Source organism: Scyliorhinus torazame, chromosome 3 (genome assembly GCF_047496885.1).
Source record: "Scyliorhinus torazame isolate Kashiwa2021f chromosome 3, sScyTor2.1, whole genome shotgun sequence".
In the NCBI taxonomy this organism is placed as follows: Eukaryota; Metazoa; Chordata; class Chondrichthyes; order Carcharhiniformes; family Scyliorhinidae; genus Scyliorhinus; species Scyliorhinus torazame.
Genome location: NC_092709.1, coordinates 252575392 through 252592453, shown reverse-complemented (window position 1 = coordinate 252592453; position 17062 = coordinate 252575392). Strand labels below are relative to the sequence as shown.

General features: G+C 45.1%; 1 protein-coding gene across 6 annotated transcripts in view; it reads left to right on the top strand.

Annotated features, from left to right (window-relative positions):
* The window catches only part of epg5 (ectopic P-granules autophagy protein 5 homolog (C. elegans)), a 269249-nt gene that overhangs the window by 37648 nt on the left and 214539 nt on the right, over positions 1 to 17062 (top strand). For 5 of the 6 annotated variants that reach the window (XM_072497130.1, XM_072497128.1, XM_072497131.1 and 2 more), the window contains exons 3-5: positions 1049 to 1289; positions 2172 to 2326; positions 3658 to 3765. In XM_072497130.1, coding sequence (XP_072353231.1) covers positions 1049 to 1289; positions 2172 to 2326; positions 3658 to 3765 — 504 coding nt within the window. The remainder of the gene's footprint in view (positions 1 to 1048; positions 1290 to 2171; positions 2327 to 3657; positions 3766 to 17062) is intronic. The other variant, XM_072497129.1, reaches the window with a different exon arrangement.

Below are 17062 nucleotides of genomic sequence, written 5' to 3'. Positions count from 1 at the left end.
GAGGAGGGGGGGGGGGGGGGGGTGAGGCAGACGAGTAATGGAACATAAAGGAAAAGGAAGGGGCGGAGGGGGAAGGGAACGGGGGCGGGAGCGGCAGAAGAAGGGGGTGAGGGTGGGGGGGTGCAAATGTTAATACACGCTCGGGCCAACACTGGAGAGGGTAGCTGAGGCAAATTGGCCAAATGGGGTCTACAGCCACAGATGGGGGGGGGGGGGGGGAACTAGTGGAGATGTAAATATTTATAGTGATCTTTGTTTGCTTTTCTTTCTCGCTCAAGGGTTTATCACTCTTTTGTAAATTTTAATCTTTCCATGATTGCTTTTGCTTGATACTATATGCTGTAATGAAACTCGCAATTTAACACACAAACTGAAATGTATAACATAAAATGTGAAAACCAATAAAAACATTTTTTTTTTAAAAAGCATTCATCACACACTTTTCAACCCACAGGTCACCATGAATGAATTTGTCGTTGGACTTTGTTTCTGGACTCTGAATCTCACATGAACCAATATTTATTTTCCCCATGGTCTCTGTACCATAAAACCTTATTTTCTCTATCCCTTTGTTATATGACTGCAGAGGGGGGAGTTGCAAACCCTCCTAGACGCAGTTTTTGAACGTGTGCAATAAACTAACCTGAGTTAATCCTACCTCGCATTTGCTGTGAGGTTATTAGTGGAAATCAGATCACACTAACCGACAGGTTGGGAAATATGCCACAGCTTATTTAACAAAAAAATCTAAACACCTCTGTTTACGGATGGGGTGCTGAGAAGAAAAATCAGTGCTGTTTGAACTGAACTTCCTCCTGTCCATAACAAAAAGGAGGGAGTGTCCGCAATAGTGCACATGGTCTTTGCAATTATGCTCAAGGATTAAATGGCTTCTTTCCGTACACTATTCATGTTCAAATGTATTTGACTTTTTTTTTAAAATACATTCTGTACTGGTATTGTATAATTCCACTGTTACTTTATGGAAGTCGACACCTTCTGGCTTCCTCCGTTGTTAACATCACTTTGTGTTTTTTTTCATTTATAGGGAGTTTGTGCTGATCAAGCAAAAGTTACAGCCTATCATAGATTTCAGATTGTGGAGATGGACAATTTGGTTCTTGGAGAGCTGCAAAGGACTTTGAATATTAAGGCGGATCACTTGCATCAAACACTGGCTTTACATGCCTATACCTCAGTGCTTTCTCGTCTACAGGTGGAATCTTACATATTCAGGTTGTTGAACAGCTCTTCAGCATTTAGAGCAGTAGCAGTTCTGCAAAGACGAGGTTAGTATATCATGAGTCAATAGTTCATGTACATCTTCAGTGCACTGAAGGGTTTACACCAGAATGCTAACCTGTCCTTTCACTTAAGGCAGGTGCTGTGCATTTTAACTATTTTCTATCTTTATTTCTCTAGATTTCCAGTTTTTAAAAAAATAAATAAAATCTACCAAATTCCTTTGAAAACAAATAGAGTAAAGGCTAAATTAATAAGTCGGTGCACACTTGATTTTAATCCATTCAGAGTTTTTCAACAGCACTAAATCTTAAAAGTGTACCTCCTCCGATTGTCTGATTGTATTGATTTCAAGGCAAGAATTCTCTGTGAAGAAGAATAAAATCCTGGAAATGGGAAATAAAAATAAAAATTCTGGAAATGAATGGGGTCAACCAACATCTGAAACAAAGATGGAGTCAACCCATCTTTGTAACCGGTTCCAGCTCTGCAATCTTCCCATAACTTTCTGTTGTTGGCCTCATGCACCCTTTCTTCATTCCATCAGCAGTTGGTAGAATTCCCCCCTACTTTTGTTGGTATTCGTGTTATTGTGCCATTTTAATATTAGCAGTTGATGTATTGCTGTTAAAGGTTATTAGTAACAATAGATCCACCTTGGATAGGAATTATTTTTTAGAATTCTATCATATATCCACACGTGATATATTGCCTTAATGTATTGGCTACGGTCAATCATAGGTACACTCATGGAAATGGTAAGTTTAGCAAATATAGAATAAAACTCTGTCAGTTTTACAATGGAATTACCATTTTAAATATGATTTTAACTTTAATTTGAAATAATAAATATGGTGAAAATGCAATTTTGCATTACCAGTACTTATTTTTTTCAAATTATGGCGAACAGCCAAGTAACACCCTCACAGATTTCTTATTTCGTACAGATGTTCAAGAAGTGGATTGCAGCCATTCAGATCTGCAACTTTTAAAAGAAAGTATCAGTGTACTCTTCACTTTTACCCGAAGAACAAATGAAGATAGTCAATTCCACAGTGACGTTCTTCTCTGGCTACAGAAATTGGTATGGAATTATAATACTGAACTTTAAAATGTCTTTGATAATTATACTGTCTTGCTGTGGATGAATTTAATGCTTCAATTTCTTCCTCCTTCTACCCTCGTACATCACCACTGGACACTAGTAATACTAATTGTATGCAATGCTCAACATTTGACATCCATTTCTTGACTTACGCTAGTCTCACATTTAATTGTTAAATATTCGTCACCATTAGAAATATATATATATTATATATACAATTTGTGTATTGTGTTGCAAGACTGCAGTTTTGTGGAGAAAATACAAAAACTGAGAAATAACTTTCCATTGGAACCACAATAGTGGAAAAAATCCTATCTCCACTGTATTAAAACTGTTGAAAGCATCGCAAATGTGCAGTTCAATTAGATCATCGCTGTGCTTCAGCTCCATTTAACTCTCCTTGTTCCTTCACCCTTGATATCCTTAAGCAACAAAAATCTGCCTCAGTCTTGAAAATTTCATTGACACAGCATCCTTTTAGCGAAAGGAGTTTTGAATTTGAGCAGAAGCAGCTTCTTGATTTCACTCTTTGCTCCCTTATATCTCAATTTGCTTCAGAGGAAATAATTCTCTGATTCTACCCAATCAAATCCCTTTTATGATTTTCTTGCTTGCATCACACCTCAACTTTCCAAAATGTGAGAGAACAAAAACCAGATTTATGCAGTGTCATGATATGGGGCATGATACCATGCTGGTGAATCCGTGCTGTAAACCTTCCAAGACTGATGTATGTTCCTTGGTGCCCAAAATTTAATGCTGCACATCCAAAGCGTTCTGATCAAAATTCTACAGTCGAGGCATCACTTCCTCACTTTTATATTCTAGCTCATTTACAAGAAAGAGCAACATTCCATTAACCTTTTTAAAATCAATGTTACTATGTTCTGTCTTTCAGTAATTTATACACATGGACACCTAAATTCCATTGCTCCTCTGCAGCTCTTAATCTCATTGAATTTCATTTGTCATGATTTTGATGACTCGTTCAGTCCGTTAATGCCCAGTGATAAATTCCTCCTTCGATTCATACAACTTTACCACACCTCCTAATGTAGTGTATTATGCAAACTTGGATGTGGAATTTTTTATTCCTTCATCCAAATCATTACGATGTGTGGTCAAATTCTGAGGCCCCAGAAGAGATTCTGGAAAACGGGTGGCTTCTGTTTCACAGGTGTAAACAATTAGAAAAGTTACTTTTTTGTGACATTTTTTCTTTCATTCTAGTAGTGATTTATAGAAATCACCTTGTCTTACTATCTGTACTACGAAGCTATTTGTTAATTAATAATAATGAATCCTTTTAGGTTCCTGTGTTACACAGAGTTGGCTCCATTGTTGACCACCTCTTTCTTCTGAATCATATCCTTAGATGCCCAGCTGGTGTGAGCAAATGGGCAGCCCCATTTGTAAAGGTATGAATTTACTCACTGCATGAAAATACTGCAACCTTGCTTTTGTTTTAACGTAATATTCAAAGAAAATACTGCTTTTTCAGTTTCTGTAATGTTTTGATGATTCTAGTTTGTGATTAAAATAATACCAGAAATATCTAGCTGAACAGATTTTATGGTTTGCCAATTTGAATACTTTTAAAAACTGATGCACAATAATTGACATTTTGAAATTCAGCATGCTGTATAATTTGTAGCTGCTTCAGGGTGTTGTTCAAAAATGTTGCTGAGGGTTTTTTGATCCATGAACAAATCCCTGGAGACTGCCACAGCACAGCAGGTGATGCACTCTATAATTTGCTTTAGCAATTAAGTCTGCTGATGGTAGTCTTGCTTATTTGCACAATATTTAAGGAGTTTTTTTTAAATTCAAAACTGCTGGCAATTTTTTGTTTCAAATCCAGAGCTGTTCTACATAGATTACATACATAGAATGTACAGTGCAGAAATGAAATGAAAATCACTTATTGTCACAAGTAGGCTTCAAATGAAGTTACTGTGAAAAGCCCCTAGTCGCCACATTCAGGCCCTTGTTCGAAGGAGGCCATTCGGCCCATCGAGTCAACACTGACCCACTGAAGCCCTCACTTCCACCATATTCCTGTAATCCAATAACCCCTCCTAATCTTTTTGGGCATGAAGGGCAATTTAGCATGGCCAATCCACCTAACCTGCACATTTTTGGACTGTGGGAAGAAACCGGAGCACCCGGAGGAAACCCACGCAGACATAGGGAGAGCGTGCAGACTCTGCACAGACAGTGACCCAGCGGGGAATGTCATGTCATTCAGCTGACAATAGTGTATGCAGTAGAATATGGAGTATAGAGGTTGATGGAGTATAATAGTTTGGTAGTTATGATAGATAAAGGAAGAGAACAAAGATTGGTAATCTAGAGGCCTGGACTAATAATCCTGAGAACATGATGAATTCAAATTCCACTGTGGGAATTTGAGTTCAGTTTATAATAAAAAGCTCTGGATATTAAAACAACTGATCAGTAAAAATGAACGCAAAGACAAAGCTGCCAAATTGTATTAGAAACCTGAGTGGTTCATTAGTATTCTTTAAGGGAAGGAGCCTGACATCCTTCTGTCAATCCTTCAATCAACTGCAGCCTGTGTCAGAATTAGCAGTAGGGGGAGAGGTTAGCATGCCAGTCATCCCAAGGAAACTAATATTGAATCAGGGTCAAGGCCTCACCAAAATTAACTCAAGAAAAATAATGGTACTAAAGAGTAGCAGACCCCCAGGGACAGAGGGTTTTCACCCCGGGGTTTTAAAGGAAGTAGGTGAGAACATTGCAGATATACTAATTATAATCTCCTGAAGCTCTCTTGATTCGGGAATTGTTCCTTTGGATTTGAAAATTGCACAGCTCACTTCCCTATTTAAGAAAGGTGAGAGAGGGAAACCAGGGAATTATCAAGCAGTTAGCTTAAAATTACTTGAGTCTAAGAATAGCGTGATGAAACACCTTGAAATTTTCAGCTGCTAATTTGTGCCTGCCAAATCCAATTGAATATTTTGAAGAGGTGACTAGAGTCACCTCTGTTGCCTCCCTGGTGCCAGTGTCCAGGATGTCTCCGAACGGGTAGAGGGCATCCTGAAGGGGGAGGGCAAACAGGCAGAGATCGTTGTACATATTAGTACTAGAGACATAGGCAGGAAGGGGCATGAGATCCTGCAGCAGGAGTTCAGGGAGCTAGGCAGAAAGTTTAAAGACAGGACCTCTAGGGTTGTAATCTCGGGATTACTCCCTGTGCCACGTGCCAGTGAGGCTAGAAATAGGAAGAGAGAGCAGCTAAACAGGTGGCTAAACAGCTGGTGTATGAGGGAGAGTTTCCATTATCTGGACCACTGGGAGCTCTTCCGGGGCAGGTGTGACCTATATGAGGACGAGTTGCATCTAAACTGGAGAGGCATAAATATCCTGCCCGCGAGGTTTGCTAGTGTCACACGGGAGCGTTTAAACTAGTATGGCAGGGGGTGGGCACGGGGGCAATAGGTCAGAAGGTGAGAGCATTGAGGGAGAACTAGGGTATAGGGCCAGTATGGCTCTGACGAAGAGCAGACAGGGAGAAGTTGCTGAACACAGCGGGTCTGGTGGCCTGAAATGCATATGTTTTAATGCAAGATGTATAATAGGTAAGGCAGATGCACTTAGAGCTTGGATTTGTACTTGGAACTATGATGTTGTTGCCATTACAGAGACCTGGTTGAGGGAAGAGCAGGATTGGCAGCTAAACGTTCCAGGATTTAGATGTTTGAGGCGGGATAGAGGGGGATGTAAAAGGGGTGGCGGAGTTGCGCTACTGGTTAGGGAGAATATCACAGCTGTACTACGGGAGGACACCTCAGAGGGCAGTGAGGCTATATGGGTAGAGATCAGGAATAAGAAGGGTGCATTCACAATGTTGGGGGTTTACTACAGGCCTCCCAACAGCCAGCGGGAGATAGAGGAGCAGATAGGTAGACAGATTTTGGAAAAGAGTAAAAACAACAGGGTTGTGGTGATGGGAGACTTCAACTGGGAGGCATTCAAATGGGAGGCAGCACGGTAGCACAGTGGATAGCACAATTGCTTCACAGCTCCAGGGTCCCAGGTTCGATTCCGGCTTGGGTCACTGTCTGTGCGGAGTCTGCACATCCTCCCCGTGTGTGCGTGGGTTTCCTCCGGGTGCTCCGGTTTCCTCCCACAGTCCAAAGATGTGCAGGTTAGGTGGATTGGGCATGATAAATTGCCCTTAGTGTCCAAAATTGCCCTTAGTGTTGGGTGGGGTTACTGGGTTATGGGGATAGGGTGGAGGTGTCGACCTTGGGTGGGGTGCTCTTTCCAAGAGCCGGTGCAGACTCGATGGGCCGAATGGCCTCCTTCTGCACTGTAAATTCTATGAAAACTTCTATGAAACTTCCCCAATATTGACTGGGACTCACTTAGTGCCAGGGGCTTAGACGGGGCAGAGTTTGTGAGGAGCATCCAGGAGGGCTTCTTAAAACAATTTGTAGACAGTCCAACTAGGGAAGGGGCTGTACTGGACCTGGTATTGGGGAATGAGCCCGGCCAGGTGGTAGAAGTTTCAGTAGGGGAGCATTTCGGGAACAGTGACCACAATTCAGTAAGTTTTAAAGTGCTGGTGGACAAGGATAAGAGTGGTCCTAGGGTGAATGTGCTAAATTGGGGGAAGGCTAATTATAACAATATTAGGCGGGAACTGAAGAACCTAGATTGGGGGCGGATGTTTGAGGGTAAATCAACATCTGACATGTGTGAGGCTCTCAAGTGTCAGTTGAAGGGAATTCAGGACCAGCATGTTCCTGTGAGGAAGAAGGATAAATACGACAATTTTCAGGAACCTTGGATAACGAGAGATATTGTAGGCCTTGTCAAAAAGAAAAAGGAGGCATTTGTCAGGGCTAAGAGGCTGGGAACAGCCGAAGCCTGTGTGGAATATAAGGAAAGTAGGAAGGAACTTAAGCAAGGAGTCAGGAGGGCTAGAAGGGGTCACAAAAAGTCATTGGCAAATAGGGTTAAGGAAAATTCCAAGGCTTTTTACACGTACATAAAAAGTAAGAGGGTAGCCACTGAAGGATAGGCAAGGGAATCTATGTGTGGAGCCAGAGGAAATGGGCGAGGTACTAAATGAATACTTTGCATCAGTATTCACCAAAGAGAAGGAATTGGTAGATGTTGAGTCTGGAGAAGGGTGTGTAGATAGCCTGGGTCACATTGAGATCCAAAAAGACGAGGTGTTGGGCGTCTTGAAAAATATTACGGTAGATAACTCCCCAGGGCCTGATGGGATCTACCCCAGAATACTGAAGGAGTCCGGAGAGGAAATTGCTGAGGCCTTGACAGAAATCTTTGGATCCTCACTGTCTTCAGGTGATGTCCCGGAGGACTGGAGAATAGCCAATGTTGTTCCTCTGTTAAAGAAGGGTAGCAAGGAAAATCCAGGGAACTACAGGCCGGTGAGCCTTACGTCAGTGGTAGGGAAATTACTGGAGAGAATTCTTCGAGACAGGATCTACTCCCATTTGGAAGCAAATGGACGTATTAGTGAGCGGCAGCATGGTTTTGTGAAGGGGAGGTCGTGTCTCACTAACTTGACAGAGTTTTCGAAGAGGTCACAAAGATGATTGATGCAGGTAGGGCAGTGGATGTTGTCTATATGGACTTCAGTAAGGCCTTTGACAAGGTCCCTCATGATAGACTTGTTGCAGGGAAAAATCCCTTGTACCAGTGCAGTCAAGAGGCCGAGTCTCAAGGCAAGGTTCAAAGCGTTGTTCTTTATTGTACAATTACTGAAGCCTTCAGGGAGACCCACGCAGCCAGCTCAGAAACAGTGGCTTGGTCCACGTTGATCTCAACAATTACACATTCGCTCTGGATTTTTATAGGAATCCAAATTCGAGCAGGAACATTTGCTCATACTTAATAGTTAAAGGGTAGTTTTGCTTTAGATCTCTGACAGGTTTAAACTGAGAATATGCATCTTTGTCAATTTGCATCTGTATGGTGTGTGTCCGTGTTGATGAGATTATCTGTGCTCGCTCCGGTGTCCCTCCCTTGTCAATTTGCATCTGTATGGTGTGTGTCCGTGTTGATGAGATTATCTGTGCTATGCTTTTGTTTCTGTGTTTGCTAGATGATGTGTTAATGTCATCTTTGTCCTGCTGTGTGTGTAGGGGATGGCAAATCTATACATTTCTTTTATTCCTTCTATTCTGGTTTCTTTGCCTGCCTTGGCCATTTTATTAATATATTATTTCATTCTTTCATAAGTCTTTGCAATACAGTTGTGCCATATATCCCACTGCCAGGGTCTTGACTCGCAGATATCCCGATCTCCTGGCCATGGGGCCGTTTTAAGATGCAGCTTCGTGCTGTTGCTGGGCAGAACAAGTGTCTTCCATCATTAAGATGCAGCTTCATGCTGTTGCTGGGCAGAACAAGGGTCTTCCATCAATTTTGAATTAAAGGTCTCCAGCTGTGCAGAAGGGGATTTAAACGAATGTCCATCCGGGTGTCCCCTTCTGCATTGTGGGCACATTATATAAACGGTGCCAATCAGTCCAATAAAACAGTCCAATAAATGTTAAACGGTGCCAATCAGTCCAATAAAACAGTTTCATAAATGAAGAATGTTTGATGAGATGAGATAAAAATATGGTCTTGGAAAATGGCCTACTTCAGACTAGTACAAAAGGTGAAGTCACACGGGATCAGGGGTGAGCTGGCAAGGTGGATACAGAATTGGCTAGGTCATAGAAGGCAGAGAGTAGCAATGGAAGGATGCTTTTCTAATTGGAGGGCTGTGACTAGTGGTGTTCCGCAGGGATCAGTGCTGGGACCTTTGCTGTTTGTAGTATATATAAATGATTTGGAGGAAAATGTAACTGGTCTGATTAGTAAGTTTGCAGACGACACAAAGGTTGGTGGAATTGCGGATAGCGATGAGGACTGTCAGAGGATACAGCAGGATGTAGATTGATTGTTTGGAGACTTGGGCGGAGAGATGGCAGATGGAGTTTAATCCGCACAAATGTGAGGTAATGCATTTTGGAAGGTCTAATACAGGTAGGGAATATACAGTGAATGGTAGAACCCTCAAGAGTATTGAAAGTCAGAGAGATCTAGGTGTACAGGTCCACAGGTCACTGAAAGGGGCAACACAGGTGGAGAAGGTAGTCAAGAAGGCATACGGCATGCTTGCCTTCATTAGCCGGGGCATTGAGTATAAGAATTTGCAAGTCATGTTGCAGCTGTATAGAACCTTAGTTAGGCCACACTTGGAGTATAGTGTTCAATCCTGGTCGCCACACTACCAGAAGGATGTGGAGGCTTTAGAGAGGGTGCGGAAGAGATTTACCAGAATGATGCCTGGTATGGAGGGCATTAGCTATGAGGAGAGGTTGAATAAACTTGGTTTGTTCTCACTGGAACGACGGAGGTTGAGGGGCAACCTGATAGAGGTCTACAAAATTATGAGGGGCATAGACAGAGTGGATAGTCAGAGGCTTTTCCCCAGGGCAGAGGGGTCAATTACTAGGGGACAGAGGTTTAAGGTGCGAGGGGCAAGGTTCAGAGTAGATGTACGAGGTAAGTTTTTTTACACAGAGGGTAGTGGGTGCCTGGAACTCGCTGCCGGAGGAGGTGGTGGAAGCAGGGGCGATAGTGACATTTAAGGGGCATCTTGACAAATGCATGAATAGGATGGAAATAGAGGGATACGGACCCAGGAAGTGTAGAAGATTGTAGTTTAGTCGGGCAGCATGGTCGGCACGGGCTTGGAGGGCCGAAGGGCCTGATCCTGTGCTGTACGTTTCTTTGTTCTTGGTGGATAAAAGAAAATCCATGAATATTATATATATATATATATATATATATGGACTTCCAGAAGGCATTTGGTCAAGTCCCTTATAAGAGAGTGTTAGCTGAATTGGAAGGTCAGGCAAATAATTGAACTGGTTAGAAAATCGGCGGAACGACAGGGGATAGTCGGTGATGATTGGCAGAATGCGACTCGTGATAATCTCATGAGCATCTGAGGCTTCATCTATTCAGTATTAACAACTTAGATTATGAGATGGAGAGCTACTATCAAAGTTTGCCAATGACTAATCGGTGACATTGTACAGAGTGCAGATGGAACCATATTAATACTTGTAATTTTAGGTTAAGTGAATGGGCAAAAACTTTACCAAATAGATGTCAGTATTGGCAAATGTGAAGTCATTCACTTCTGACCTAAAAAGGATAGACTAGGTTTTGAAATTGTGAAAAGCTATTGCAATAGTCCAAGATGCTAGGAAGTCAAAAATAGGTACAGAAAACAATGCTGATATAAAAGCAAATACTGCAGATACTGGAAGTCTGAAATAAAAACAGAAAATGCTGAAAATAACCAGATCAGGCAGGTGACAGAAGATGAAAGGTCATTAACCTGAAACATTAATTCTCCCTCTCTCTCCACATAATTGCCTAATCTGATAAGTATTTTCAGCGTTTTCTATTTTCATTTTATATTATGTAATAGAATGTTGGCCCTGATATCTAGAAGAATAGAAATCAAGGAGGTGGAGGTCATGTGTCAGCCCTGGTTAGATAACAATGGAGTATTATAAGCAGTTTGGGGCACCAGATATCAGGAAGGAGTGCACTATGGACTTAACAGAACGTTGGCTAAACCCCACAGGTTCAGGAGAAGCTACACCAGCTAGTCGATAGAATTTTTACGGTTAACGGGTGAATTTGTTGAAATTTTCAAGATATTAAGGACAATTGATAGGGTAGACAGAAACTCCTGTTGGGAAGTCTAGGAAAAGGTGCATGGCCTAAAAATTAGAGCCAGACCTTTCAGGAAGCACTTGTACACATACAGGCTGGCAGAAGTTTAGAACGGCCATTCCTTAAGCAGCAATTGCTGCTAAATAAATTGTTAGTTTTAAGTCAGAGATTGATAGATTTTCTGCCCTTGTACTTGTAGCAGGTTTGGAAGGTGCTGTTGAAGGAACCTGGGCGAGTTGCTCCTGGGCATCTTATGTATGGTACACACTGGATCCAGTTTAGGCTACCCTGACATGGAAACTGATCAGTGAAGTCTTAAAATTTCTAATTCACGTAGCTTCTTGCACTGTTTCGTCATTGTACTCCACATTAAGTCAGTAATTCTGTGTTTAAAGAATATTTGTTGCAGACTTCCAGTGGCGGCCATGGAGGAGTAGGTCGCACATTTGATAGCTCCCGCCTGTAATGGACTTTTGGACCTATTTCCCCCCGTTTTTTCTTTTTCGGATTTTTGGGATAAATCGGTGAAGAGTGAGACAATAAGGAAAAATCCCCCTCCGGTGTATGGAGAATTGGACCAGAAGTGGCCATGTGAGACGACAAAGCCCTATAACGGAGACGCAAATGGAGCTGGTAACACGGGACAGCATGGCGGGGCAGCAGGGCCGTGGAGAGACGCCACAGTGGTCAACGGAGCAGCTGGTGAAGTTTTTCGAGGATTGCTTCGCCAAGCTGAAGAAGTCACGCTGGACCCGATTAAAACTTCGATTGATCAAGTGGTTCAGAATCAGGAAACCCATGGATGAGCGATCCAGGAGGTGGAACAAAAGTTGTCCGAGCACGAGGAGTATATAACCGTGCTGGAAAGCAAGATGGGGATGATGAACGACCGCCAGAAAAGAATGCAGGATAAGCTGGAGGACCTGGAGAATAGGTCCAGGAGGCAGAATCTCAGAATTGTTGGCTTCCCTGAAGGCAGTGAGGGATCGGATGCGAGGGCCTATGTGACGGACATGCTGGAGAAGGTGATGGGGGCTGGGGTATTCCCTCGGCCCCTGGAATTGGACAGAGCGTACAGAGCCCTCGCGAGGAAGCCCAGAGCGAAAGAGCCGCCGTGGGCCATGGTGGTACGTTTTCACCATTTCATGGACAAGGAACACGTTTTGAGGTGGACCAAGAAAGAACGGAGCAGCAAGTGGGAGAACTGTGAGTTGCACATCTATCAGGACCTAGGAGCGGATTTGGCCAAGAGATGAGCTGGGTTCAATCTGGCAAAAATGACCCTCTTTAAGAAGGGGGTGAAGTTCGGGATGCTGTACCCAGCCTGTCTGTGGGTCACACATGAGGAATGGGACTTCTACTTTGAAACGCCAGATGAAGTATGACCTTTATTAAAGAAATGAAGCTGGAGGCAAATTAAAAGACCCTTAAGCCTTGGAGAAGTACTGTGGCGGCGATTTGTGGTGCTGGATTGTACAAATTTAAGTAGCTCTATGTGAAATAATGGGCTGTGTGGATGGTTAAAGGTTGCTTTGTCTTGCAGGGACATTGTTAGAGGGGGGAATGGGCTTTGGATTTGGTTCTGCTTTTTGGGTGACTATTTTTCTGAAGTGATTGTTTTTTCACTTTTTTCTGATGTTTGTTTACTGGGGAATGTGATGCTTTTAAAATGTTTATTCATGTGGGGGGGAGAGAGGAGAAAACAATAGGGAGACAGACTGCTTGGTGCTAGGGTGGGAGCTACCGAGTCAGCATGGGGGATTGTGTTTCTAGTGTTGTTGCTGGGGGGGGGGGGGAGATGCTTTGCTGACAGGGGAGGAACTGTTACTCGGGGACAAATGGGAGGTCTGGAAATGCGGTAGCCCTAGTGGGGACTCGTGGAAGCGGAGGGCGCGAGCTCGAGGCTGGCCTAAAAAGGGTGATGGCTAGTCGGTTGGGGGGGGGGGGGGGGGGGGGGCGGGTTGGAAGCCCCCCGTCCAGGCTGATCACATGGAACATGAGAGGACTGAATGGGCCGGTCAAGAGGGCTCGCGTGTTCGCGCATTTGAGGGAACTGAAGGTGGACATGGAAATGCTACAAGAGACACGCCTGAAGGTTACAGACCAGACGAGATTAAGGAAGGGGTGGGTCAGCCAAGTGTTCCACTCAGGACTGGACTCAAAGACCAGGGGGGGTAGCGATCTTGATCAGCAAATGAGTGGCATTCGAGGCAGAGAGAATTGTGTCCGACAAGGGGGGTAGGTACATAATGGTGAGTGGGAAGCTGGAGGGGGTGCGAGTGGTACTTGTGAACATACATGCTCTGAATTGGGACGACGTGGAATTTATGAGGCGGGTGTTAGGTAAGATCCCAAACTTAGAGTCACATAACCTGATCATGGGAGGGGACTTCAATACAGTCATTGATCTGGAATTGAACCGGTCAAAATCCAGGACAGGGAAGAGGCCGGCTGCGGCAAGGAAATTGAAGGGTTTTATGGAACAGAGGGGGGGAAGTAGACCCATGGAGGTTTGCACGGCCGAGGACAAAGGAGTTTTCCTCTTTTTCATATGTCCAGTAGGTATACTCTCGCATCGACTTTTTTGTTCTGAGCAGGGCACTAATACCGAAGGTGGTGGATACTGAGTAATCGGCAATTGCAGTGTCAGACCATTCCCCCGCATTGGGTGGATCTACGGGTTAGTGTGGAGAGAGGGCAATGCCCGCTGTGGAGACTGGATGTGGGATTGCTAGCGGACAAAGCGATCTGTGGGCGGGTTAACACGTCCATCCAGAACTACCTGGAAACAAATGATACAGGGGAGGTCTCTGCAGCGACGGTCTGGGAAGCTTTGAAGGCAGTAGTCAGAGGGGAATTAATCTCGATACAGGCCCACAGAGAACGGGCTGAGAGGGCCAGGTTAGTTGAGGAGATACTCCAGGTGGACAGGAGATACTTGGAGGCCCCGGACACGGGGCTACTGAGGGAGCGGCGGAGGTTCCAGGTTGAGTTTGACCTGTTGACCACAGGGAAAGCAGTGGAACAGTTGAGGAAGGCAAGGGGGTGAGGAAGGCAAGGCGGGCGATCTATGAGTACGGGGAAAAGGCAAGCACGATGTTAACGCACCAGCTCGGGAAAAGAGAAGCGGCCAGGGAGATAGGTAAAGTAAAGAGTAGAGGTGGGAATACTGTCCTAGACCCAGCGGGGTGAACGAGGTGTTTAAGGACTTTTATAGTAAATTTTATGAGTCGGAGCCCCCGGCTGGGGTGGAAGGGATGAGGCAGTTTCTGGATCAGTTGAAGTTCCCGAGGGTGGAGGAGGACCTGATGGAGGGGCTGGGAGCCCCAATTGAGATTGAAGAAATAATCAAGGGGCTAGAGGGCATGCAGTCGGGCAAGGCCCCAGGGCCTGACGGCTACCCGGTGGAATTCTATAAGAAGTTTTCAGAGATATTGAGCCCACTGCTGCTGAGGACATTTAACGAAGCAAGAGAGAAGGGAGTCGTCCCCCCAACAATGTCGCAATCCTCGATTTCATTGATCCTGAAACGGGAGAAGGATCCGGAGCAATGCAGGTCATACAGGCCGATTTCTCTACTGAATGTGGATGCCAAACTGCTGGCTAAGATACTAGCCACAAGGATAGAGGACTGTGTCCTGGGGGTGATAAGGAAAGACCAGACAGAATTTGTTAAGGGCAGGCAACTCGAGGCCAATGTTCGAAGGCTTCTAAATGTTATTATGATACCCTCAGAAGGAGAGGAGGTGGAGGTGGTGGTAGCGATGGATGCGGCGAAGGCTTTTGATCGGGTGGAGTGGAATTACCTGTGGGAGGCGCTGGGAAGGTTTGGGTTTGGTGAGGGCTTTATTGACTGGGTGCGGTTGCTCTATCAGGCATCAGTAGCGAGTATGCGTACGAACCGGCTGAGGTCGGGGTATTTTAAACTCCACCGAGGGACGAGGCAAGGGTGCCCCCTCAACCCCGTTACTGTTTGCTCTGGCCATAGAGCCATTGGCCATGGCGTTAAGAGCCTCTAGGAACTGGAAAGGGCTGGTTCGGGGGGGGGGGGGGGGGGGGGGCGGGGGGGGGAGCACCGGGTCTCGCTCTACGCAGATGACCCGAGTCTTGTACGTTTTGGACCCGTTGGAGGGGATGTGGGAAGTAAGGCAAATCTTGGGGGAATTTGGCAATTTTACGGGGTATAAATCGAACATGGGGGCAAACGAGATGTTTGCGATCCAGGCAAGAGGACAGGACAAGAGACTGGAGAGCTGCCGCTTAGAATGGTAGGGAAGAGCTTTCGATATCTGGGAATCCAGGTGGCCCGGGAATGGGAGGCACTGCACAAGTTAAACCTATCCCAGTTGGTAGAACAAATGGACTTTAAGAGATGGAACATGCTCCCTCTAGCACTGGCGGGGAGGGTACAGACCGTGAAAATGACGGTCCTCCCCAGATTTCTATTTGTCTTTCTGTGCCTCCACATCTTCATCCCCAAGGCCTTTTTCAAGCAGGTGAATAAGATTATTTTGGGCTTTGTGTGGGCGAGTAAAACCCCGCGAGTGAAGAAAGTGTTGCTGGAGTGCAGTCGGGGGGAGGGTGGGTCGGCGCTGCCAAACTTCTGCAGTTACTACTGGGCGGCTAATATAGCCATGATTAGGAAATGGGTAGTGGGGGAGGGGTCGGTATGGGAGCTGATGGAGGCGGCGTCATGTAAAGACACCAGTTTGGGAGCACTGGTAACGGCACCTCTGCCGTTCTCGCCAGCCCGATACTCCACAAGTCCGGTGGTAGTGGCGGCTCTGAGGATTTGGGGGCAATGGAGGAGATATAAGAGAGGGAAGGGAGCATCGATTTGCACCCCGATTTATAATAACCACCGGTTTGTACCAGGTAGGCTAGATGGCGCGTTCCGGAGTTGGCAGAGGGCAGGAATTAGAAGGATGGGGGATCTATTTATAGACGGGAGCTTTCCCAGCTTGAAAGCTTTGGAGGATAAATTCAAATTGCCAGCAGGGAATGGTTTTAGGTATTTACAGGTGCGAGACTTCCTGAGAAAACAGGTGCTGTCCTTTCTGCTGCTGCCACGGGGGATACAGGATAGAGTAGTTTTCAGTACCTGGGTGGGAGAGGGGAAGGTATCGGATATTTACCAGGAGCTTTCGGAGGCGGAGGAAACTACGGTGGAGGAGCTTAAGGGCAAGTGGGAGGACGAGCTAGGAGGAGAGATAGAGGCAGGGCCCTAAGCAGGGTTAATACCTCCTCATCATGTGCCAGGCTTAGCCTGATACAATTTAAGGTAGTCCATCGGGCACACATGACAGCGGCTAGGATGAGTAAGTTCTTTGGGGTTGAGGATAGGTGTGCGAGGTGCGCGGGAAGCCCAGCAAATCATGTCCACATGTTTTGGGCATGCCCAAAGCTGAGGGTTTTGGCAGGATTCTGCTAAGGCAATGTCCACGGTACTGAAAACACGGGTGGTGCCGAGTCCGGCGGTAGCGATCTTTGGAGTGTCGGAAGATCCGGGAGTCCAAGGGGTGAAATAGGCCGACATCTTGGCCTTTGCCTCCCTGATAGCCCGGAGACGGATCTTGTTAATGTGGAGGGACTCGAAGCCCCCAAGTGTAGAGACCTGGATTAGTGACACGGCTGGGTTTCTCAGTCTCGAGAAAATAAAGTTCGCCTTAAGAGGGTCAATGTTAGGGTTCACCCGGAGGTGGCAGCCGTTCGTCGACTTTCTCGGGGAGATGGATTGTTGTTGTATGGTTGAGGTGTGTGAAGATTGGGCTGGGGGGGGGAATGTTTATTTTACCATGTTGATGTCATTGTTTATGTTACCGTTATAAAAATTTTCAAATACCTCAATAAAATATTATTGAAAAAAAAAGAATATTTGTTGCAGATAATAACACCTTTCCCAGATATTTCTAACACTCGCAATTCATATATACAAGGAAACATTCTTAGTCCAAATCAATACCTGAT